The 8,604-nt window shown below is 35.4% G+C and overlaps 2 protein-coding genes across 5 annotated transcripts; both read right to left on the bottom strand.

Moving 5' to 3' along the window:
* Window positions 1-609: 609 nt before the first annotated feature.
* On the bottom strand, window positions 610-4,087 carry LOC108484821 (putative leucine-rich repeat receptor-like serine/threonine-protein kinase At2g24130). 2 transcript variants are annotated; one of them, XM_053030142.1, is made up of 2 exons: window positions 1,296-4,087; window positions 610-1,206 (listed from the first exon to the last, which is right to left on the bottom strand). In XM_053030142.1, exons 1-2 carry the CDS (start codon window positions 3,889-3,891, stop codon window positions 794-796), a joined length of 3,009 nt encoding a protein of 1,002 aa, XP_052886102.1. In that variant the 5' UTR covers window positions 3,892-4,087; the 3' UTR covers window positions 610-793. The 2 variants fall into 2 exon arrangements, with proteins under 2 accessions (XP_052886102.1, XP_017644203.2); XM_017788714.2 differs by having other exon boundaries at window positions 610-1,116; window positions 1,299-4,087.
* Window positions 4,088-5,798: 1,711 nt separating this feature from the next.
* On the bottom strand, window positions 5,799-7,789 carry LOC108484379 (uncharacterized). Of its 3 annotated transcripts, none has more exons than XR_008284002.1 (3): window positions 7,060-7,716; window positions 6,248-6,686; window positions 5,799-6,166 (listed from the first exon to the last, which is right to left on the bottom strand). XR_008284002.1 is itself a non-coding variant. In XM_017788150.2 (3 exons), the coding sequence occupies exons 1-3, from the start codon at window positions 7,227-7,229 to the stop codon at window positions 6,056-6,058; spliced, it is 348 nt and encodes a 115-aa protein (XP_017643639.1). In that variant the 5' UTR covers window positions 7,230-7,789; the 3' UTR covers window positions 5,799-6,055. The 3 variants fall into 3 exon arrangements, 1 of the variants encoding a protein (XP_017643639.1); XR_001871243.2 differs by having other exon boundaries at window positions 6,248-6,725; window positions 7,060-7,712; XM_017788150.2 differs by having other exon boundaries at window positions 6,248-6,314; window positions 7,060-7,789.
* Window positions 7,790-8,604: the final 815 nt, after the last annotated feature.

The following is an 8,604-nucleotide window of genomic DNA, read 5'->3' as shown; positions in this document are numbered from 1 at the left end:
TTAGTTTTCAAAAATTTGAAATTTAATCTTTTTATTTTTATTTAAATATTTAATTTTTTATTTTTTATTTTTATTTTTATTTTTAAATTTTAATTTTAAATTTAAATATTAATATTTTTTATTAAATTTGTTAGTATAACATTTTAAAATAAAAAATATTCACTTGATAATAATGTAATTAAAAAAATGATGTTATAATGAAATACTATCAACAATGTTAACAATTGAATATGAAATTTAAGATGTGAAGAGTAAAAAATTAAATTCTTCAAAAATATAAAAATTAAATTCCAAAGTCATGAAAAGTATAGTAATTTATTAAGTATTTAATTTTTTTTTATAAAAACTTTATTGTTGAAACTTAAATGTTAAGATGAGAGTGGTAGGGTAAACTTTTATGGGTTTAAGTTTTTAGATAATTGATCACCCAATTTCAGGTTATTATACCATGTATAAAAAGAAGAGCTTTATTTATTTAATATAATGTCTTAAAAATAATAATTTATATAGTTTAAAAATCAATTTCATCTCATAGAAAACGAATGGCTTGATTTCGAGATATTATTAATCGTCTTTATACCGCGCTTTGGTTAATTAAATCCGTTTAGGTTCTGACTCTGTGGAAACTCAATTTCCATTTTACTAAAAATGCTTCTACTTAACAATGCAAGTAACATACATACAAATACCCTTCAAAGAAATGCTGGGAAAAGGCATAGTTAGTGTTGTAATATTAGAGATGCAGCCATCTTCTAATTGATTACTTCAAAGTCAACAGTTCCCAAAGAAGTTGTTAGTTAGCACCAATGGTGGAGGAAGAAATTCCCAGTGATGAGGCAAATGCGGCAGTCGTATCTCCCGTAAGGTATCTTTTAAGGCGGTCGAGATCATCGGCAGCATCGAGCATGGTTGGCCGAGTCGAGGGGATTTCTTGAGTGCAAAGAATACCCAATTCAATCAGTTCTACAATGCCAACTTCCCACATTCTTTTCACTTCAGAGGACTGCTCCATTGATGCTTGAATCAGTGATGGGTCCACCACATTTTCAAACTTTCCATGGTAGTGATTCTTTACCCATTTGTGCAAGCTGAATCCACCAGCAAACATGTCATCAGTTGGTCGTCTTCTTGTCACCATTTCAAGAACTATAACTCCGAAGCTGTATACATCTCCCCGGATGGACGTATTCGATCCAAATCCATATTCTGCAAAAGTTGTTGGTATGAGTTTTAATAGGCAACCCGAATCCAATGTCTACACTAACTCTTGAGAATAAGTGAATTATGAAGATTACCTGGTGCAATATAACCAATGGATCCGGTTAACATATTTGCACTGGAATTTCCCATGTCATCAATAGCCCCACCTCCATTGCCAGCACCTACTGTCATAACCAGCCTTGCAATCCCGAAGTCTGAAACCAATGCCGTCATATCATCATTTAGAAGAACATTGCTTGGTTTTAGATCACAGTGTATGACTCGAACTGGGGAAAGGTGATGCAAATAGGCCATCCCTTCAGCAATGTCACTACAAATCCTGACTCTCTGAATTAGGCTCAGATTGGGGGAGCCTTGACCCGGACTTGACTCAGATTGTGGATAGAGACGGCTATCTAAGCTTCCATTTGCCATATACGGAAGAACCAAAGCCTTAAAATCGGGTAAACTACAGGCTGTTATAATCCGAATAAGATTTCGGTGACGAATCCTCTTTAGAACTTGGCATTCTCTGCTGAAACTTTTGGTTGAATTCCCAGACTGCAAATGTAATAGCTTTACAGCAATGCTTGTTCCATCCTGAAGAACTCCTCTGTAAACACGTCCGTAGCTACCTGTCCCAATTAGATTCCGGTTATCGAATCCTCCAGTGGCATTTAACAGTTCTTTGTAACTGATTCTGGGGAACTTGTGCATTATATCTGGTGTTGGTGGCTTTCTTAATCTTTCATTTCTCCTGGATGAAATCATTAGTTTAGTGCGACGGACTCCAATCACACAGAGTATTGCTGATAAGAACACTGAGACAAATATGACTAGGATAAAAATAATCAAGAATGCACGTGATTGAAACCAATGCTTCTTCCGCGGACATGTCGCCCTAGTAGACGCCAGTCCACATAGACGCGGATTGCCTAAGAAGGACATAAATGTGGCTGAATTGAAGATGCCACTAGTAGGAACCATTCCTTCAAAGTTGTTAAAAGAAAGATTCAGAAATGTGAGGTTAATTTTGCTCAAACTCATCGGTATGTTTCCAGCTATGTTGTTGCTCGAAACATCGAATGATTCGAGGTTCCTTAGATCACCTAGAGACTCCGGAAGTTGGCCTTGGAGGGAATTATGTGAGAAATTTATCGCTTTCACTGCGATACAGCTCGATATTTGTGGGAAGATGTTCCCATTAAGGTTGTTTGATGAGAGATCAATTTCTTCAACATTTTCCAGCTTGCTGAGCTCAATTGGTAAAAGCCCTTCAAAAAGATTGTGTGACAAATTTATGAATCCTCTGATTTCACGTATTTCGATTATCTCTTGAGGGATCCTCCCTGTTAGCTTGTTGTAAGACAGATCAAGCATGTAAAGATTGGAGCATTTGAACAGTTGTGGCGGTATTGTCCCAGAAAGGAGATTGTTATTGAGAAACAAATATCGAAGTGCAAGTAAATCTCCAAAGCTGGAAGGGATTTCTCCATAGAATTTGTTGTTGGAGAGATCAAGCTGACCGAGATGAGGCAATTTTGCTAATTCTAAAGGAATTCTGATGTTGAACAAGTTGTGGGACAAAAGAAGTCGTTCCAACATTAACAATAAACTCAACTCTTCTGGGATTGTTCCATTTAGAAAATTGGATGTCAAGTTCAACATTGTAATGTTGGAGAGGTTCCTAATTTCTGGTGGAATCGACCCGATTATGAGGTTTTCCTGCAATTCGAGGCGCTTCAGACTAGGGTGACCAATTGAGCTCGGTAATTTTCCTCCAAGTCCCATGCCAGCCACTTCAAGTTCCGTCAAGCCAGTACAATTTCCTAATGTAGCAAAGAAGGGATAAAGATCGGTGTTATTTCCATGGCTTCTCATGTTGTTATATGACAAATGAAGAAACATAAGATTCGGAAGCTTGCTTACTAAATCTGAAGGCAGTTCACCAGATAGATGATTGTTCTCCACATCTAGATTGTATAGTGTAGTATTGGTTAAGGATGCAGGAAGCTGGCCAACAAATTGATTGTTGTATAAACTGAGTGTCCATAAACCGGGACAGTTTCCAATTTCCATAGGAATTCGACCTGTGATGTAGTTGAAAGACAAATCTATAACTTTTAATTGAGTACAGTTAGAGAAAAAGGAAGGAGGCAGGGGGCCTGTCAAGTTGTTTTCCATAACAGCAAACACGATGAGGCTGGTGAGGAGGGCGAAACTATCGGGCACTGGACCATTTAAGTCATTTTGATTAAGTACAAGAGTTTGGAGGCATGGGAGGGAGGAAAGTTGTGGTGGAATGCTGCTGAAGAAGTGGTTTTCATAAAGGTTTATGAGTTGAAGAGCAGTGAGGTTTGAAAGGGAAGGTGATATCTTCCCCACAAGTCCAGAGCTAGAGAGATCAATTTGTGTTACACGATGATGTTGCTCGTTACATGTGACACCAGTGAAGTTGCAAACATGAACACCATCTTCCCAGTTCGCAAGAGTCGATTTTGGATCCACTAATACCGACTTCTTGAATGCTAGAAGTGCAGCCTTGTCTTGAACCAAAGATCGGCCCTGAAGACAATCATGATAAGGATAACGACGACGATTTGGATAAGGTGAACCCGTATTGCTGGATACAAAAATAAAATGGAGTAGAAATAGAAGAATGAAAAACAGTCTCATGAATGCCATTGTCATTGCCTTTGCAAGTGCATAAGAAACTTTCGCTTTGTGAGAGTCACCTTTGTTTCATCTCCAAGCCTTCATTATAACAAGAATTTAATACAAGTTGAGGAATTGTGAATTGAGATAAACAAAAAGAGACTATGATTTTTCTAATGAAGTGGATTTGAGAGTGACATTTTATAAAGTTGTTTAAAGGTAGAACTAGATTCCCGGTGAGGAAATATTTCAATAGTGACAATGATTTGTAGAGGGACTAGCATGCTTTTTCTTTTCATCTCTATACCGTTGAAGTTTTATATATACTGCAACCAATGAAATAGTTAATTAATATTTTAAAATATGAGCCAAATATTTCAAGAAAGGACAAAGGCAACCACCCCTACTAAAAAATTTAACATTTTTAAATAAAATCCATGTCCATCCCATCTCATAATCCGATTTTTGAAAGAAAATATGCTGTAAGATACATTGATATTTGGATTGTTTTATTAACCTTAACTATAATAACAATTTTATGGGTTTGGTTTTCAATCATTATTTATATTCTTTATTGATCAACACCGGAATGGGATATAAATTCCAGTGGTTGCAACAATGGGAATGATTTTAGTAGGATATGGTGCAAATTTATTAAAAGATAATGGAACATCCTGTCATAGAAGCACTCAATCAAGTGATCCATACGCATCCGCGGGGAGAGAGAGATAACATCTTTCTTCTTCTTTTTTGTTTGAGGGTCCAGAAGTTGACAATTAGTGTTCATTTAGATGGTATTTTAGTGATGGACATAAATTTAGATTTATATTGAGAGGAAAAGAGTTGACATTTGTTTTCTATCGGTGACTGAAACTGCATATAACTATGATTAAATTGTTGTGATAATTTTGTTGGGAATTTGTGATATTCCAACCTCGTCCTTTACAGGGGAAATTTGTTAGGCAGATGGAGTTTTTGGGTTGCCAACATTTTTTTCGCAAACAATGAGATAAAGCTAAAGAGTCAGAAGAGTAAATGAAGCGTGAAAGGGAGCCATGAATCTCAAGTCCTTTGCTAAATCCTTTTCTAAGATTCCCACGTCCCAATAGTCTACATCACTTTTAACATTGGCATGGTTGCTTAGTACATTTTTCTACAAACTCATTAACCATCCAAATAAAACAGTTTATTGAAGTGTTAATATTTTAAAGATTGGGATGTTTGAAGCAGAAGATATCCCTTCAAACACTGTTGCGTCTTCTTCTTCTTCCAATTCCTTCTCTCATTTCAAGCTTTCTGTATTCCTCTCTCATTCTTCTAGACCTTGCTTCAAATTTTTCATTACTTACGTCACACTATTTTAGCTTACATGTTAGGTAAAAAACAATTTAAATTTACAAAATTCAAAATTTTAGAAATTTTAAAAATTATGAGAAAACATTCTTTAAATTTTAAAAATAAAAAGCAAATAATTTTAAAAATTTCAATGAGCAAAAGAATTTTAAATTTTAAATTATTAAATTTTTTTCAAAATCATGAGGAAAATAAAAATTCAAACTAAAGTTAATTATAAATCGTTGGGGTTATCCATGATCTCATTATTAGTTGGATTTATTTATACTACTCAAGTAATAGTTCCCACAACCAAATTGTTTCACATATATTTATATAAAATTTCATTTATTTGTATGTATATTAGTATTAATATTTTCATTTACAGTTTAAATTTTTTAAATCACATCATTATAAAATCATCATTCCCAACTGCTGTATCTCCCTTTTTCCTCATATATGTTTTACCTCTAAAATTAAACTAATTTTAGAGTGTGCGTAATTGTTGATACGAGGAAATGAGATATTTATTAAATTGTTTTATAAGTCATTCCAGTTTATGCAATACAGTAATTTATGTTGTCTGTATCATTATGCCGAGACTTAGAAAATTTGATGTGTTGATTTTGGTGACGTAATTTATAATCTAACAAAGGCATACATTGATGTAGTTGGGATACTATGTGTATCCCAAAAGCGCGAGGGGCGATTGGGTTTAGGGAGTTATCAAATTTTAATATAGCCCTGTTGGCGAAACAAGGCTGGAAGCTAATCATTAACCCCAACAGTTTACTTACACGAGTAATAAAAGCAAAATTTTATCCTCGGGGAGATTTCATGATTGTAAGTTTAAGGTCTTACCCTTCATTTACCTAGCATAGTATTTGGGGTGCATGTAATCTATTGGAGAAAGGCACAAGGTGGAAGATTGGGAATGGTGAATCGATGAACATATGGAATGATGTGTGGTTGCCGAGTCCTGGTGATGGAAGAGTAAAAAGTCAAATATTGATTTAAGATACTTAACTGTTGTAGATTTAATTGATAGTGAGTCGGTTACCTGGGAAAAGAAGGTCATCAACAGGCTGTTCAGTGATGAGCAAGCTGAGAGAATATTATCCATCCGGCTGGTGAGCAGTATGTAGACAAATGAGATAATATTGAGAGGTGACAGTTTTAGAGTTTATACAGCAAAGAGCAAGTACAAATGGCTCATTACAGAGGACCAAAATTTGTTGAGAAACAACAACACATTCCAATCTGAAGATACAAGCTACTTTACAAAAAGTTGGAGCCTCAAAATTCCCAGCAAGATTCGAATAAATCTAGGGAAAATAACTAATGAATATATGTATGCCTTCTCTAGGTAACCTAAAGTCTCGAAGGCTTAGGGAAGATGCACTTTGCCCAATCTGTAAAGAAGAGGAAGAGACAGTAGCCCATCCGTGTCGAGATTGCGCATTCACAAAACCAGTTCTGCAGGAGGTAGGAGTGGCACCCTCGAGCACAAACATGATCAAAGTTGGAAACAATAGTTACTACTAGAATTAGGAAATAACAGTTTACAGTATTGCACAAATCTAGCTAATTCATTTTGAGCGATATGGTATAATAGGAATAAGCTTTATCACAAGGAAGTAAGGGAGTGGGCACAGGAAGTAGTGGGATTCATCAAAGCATACATATCAGAAGTCAAACAATTGGAAAGTACCCAAGATTAAACACAAAATAGGAAAAGAAAGTTGGGAACCACTAGAGGGCGAATTAGTTAAAGCCAATTTTGATGCATTCTACCAGAAATAATTAATCAGAGCTATATCCGGGATTGTAATCAGGAATAATGAAGGATTACTAATGGGATCGTGTTTTTACCCATGGGAGAACATTTGAGATCCGACCATTGCAGAAGCACGGGCGTGCCTATAGGCAGTCATCTTCACAGAAGATTTGGGTTTTAGAGAAGTATGTGTGGAAGGGGACGCGTTAACGGTGATTAAGAAATTGAGATCTGTAGAAAATGATAGATCAGTAATTGGAAACATAATCAAAGAAATAAAAGATAGAATCCCCAAATTTAGAAGCTTATCTTTTCGGCATGTATCTCGGATGGCGAACGAAATGGCGCATGGGTTGGAAACGAGAGGACGCCGATATGATTCCTCGATTTACTGGATAGAAGAAGTCCCAGCGGAAGTGGAGCATCTCATCATTAGAGATAGGAGGGGATTTCAAAGAGGATAGGTAGAGGTCGGAGAAAGTGCTGGTGGTTAATCTCCAAGGTGCTCAGTGGACTGAGGGGCTGGACAAAAGTGAAAAGGTACCAACGAAGGGAAGCTAGTTTCTTAGAGAGTTTTCTCCAATGCAATAAAGAGGAAAGGTTTTTAAGAGAAGATTAAAGGTTTTCTTAGGACTTGTTTTTTGTTTAAGTCTTAGTTTGTGACTGTTCTTTGGCTTAATTGTTAAGTTCTGTATTAACTATATTCGGCAATTAGGATTACCCGAGGCACCGCCCACGTTAGCCATTAACTGTGGGACATTTGTAAGGCTATAGGCGAGGCAGGGGATTTAGGAAATTGCTTTAACCTTCTTCTTAATAAATGCATCAGTTGATTAGATTTCAAAAAATTAAACTAATTTTATGAACCATGAAATCTACATTAAAAAGACCAATAATATGATTATGATAGCCATTGACCCTACTCACTCAAGTAATCAATTTATAATTTTTCTCAACAAATCATCAACTAAACCATAAAGCATTTGTTTGTTTCCTTCTAATGTTGGTGTGTAACAAGATTCTAATATATATCGAGTAAAATGAAAGATAGCACATAAGTCTAATTATTTTATGTTTTTAATAGTGTTAAAAGTTTTGGAATGACTGTGATGTGTTTGAAGAAGTGCCAACTTCCTTAAGCACTGCAACAAAGTGGCCCGTTTTCATATTTTTGAGTTGCGTAGGATTAAGGTTTGCTTAAGTTTGTTAATGTAGCCCTTGATTAGTTTTAGAGACCTTTGTGAAAGAGATGGAAGCTGATGGAAATAAATGTTATAAATTGTTGGTTTGAGGTCTTTAGAGAATAGTTATCATGTCGAACTTTGATTCGATTGGGGAAATTGAAAGATATAAAAATTTTGGACAATAAGGTTAAAAGGGGACTAAAGTGAAAGGAGTGCAAAATATGTATTAGTATCAAAATTTTCATACGTAGATAAAGACGAGGTCAGAACGTCGAGGGATAAAGGTGAATTCAAACGACAGATAGCTAACTCGGTTTGTGCTAACTAAACATGTTCTTATTTTATGTCTTTAATTGATGTCAATTTCATTAATTTAATGGTAATATGAATAAAAACACAACTTATCTCATATGTTTGTTAAATATCAAATAATAGTATAAAAGTTAGGTGGTAACT

The sequence above is a fragment of the Gossypium arboreum genome, chromosome 6, assembly GCF_025698485.1.
Source record: "Gossypium arboreum isolate Shixiya-1 chromosome 6, ASM2569848v2, whole genome shotgun sequence".
Taxonomy (NCBI): domain Eukaryota; kingdom Viridiplantae; phylum Streptophyta; class Magnoliopsida; order Malvales; family Malvaceae; genus Gossypium; species Gossypium arboreum.
The sequence above is the reverse complement of the archived record's forward strand: the minus strand, read 5'-3'. Positions and strand labels throughout refer to the sequence as shown.

Coding starts and splice junctions, on each gene's coding strand:
- LOC108484821 (XM_053030142.1), bottom strand. CDS start 3,891: ATGACAATGGCATTCATGAGACTGTTTTTCATTCTTCTATTTCTACTC. Junction 1,207..1,295: donor CATTGGTTATATTGCACCAG/GTAATCTTCATA, acceptor CAACTTTTGCAG/AATATGGATTTGGATCGAAT.
- LOC108484379 (XM_017788150.2), bottom strand. CDS start 7,229: ATGTTTCCAATTACTGATCTATCATTTTCTACAGATCTCAATTTCTTA. Junction 6,315..7,059: donor TCTCAAATGTTCTCCCATGG/GTAAAAACACGA, acceptor ACTGCTCACCAG/CCGGATGGATAATATTCTCT. Junction 6,167..6,247: donor TGATGACCTTCTTTTCCCAG/GTAACCGACTCA, acceptor TTCCATCACCAG/GACTCGGCAACCACACATCA.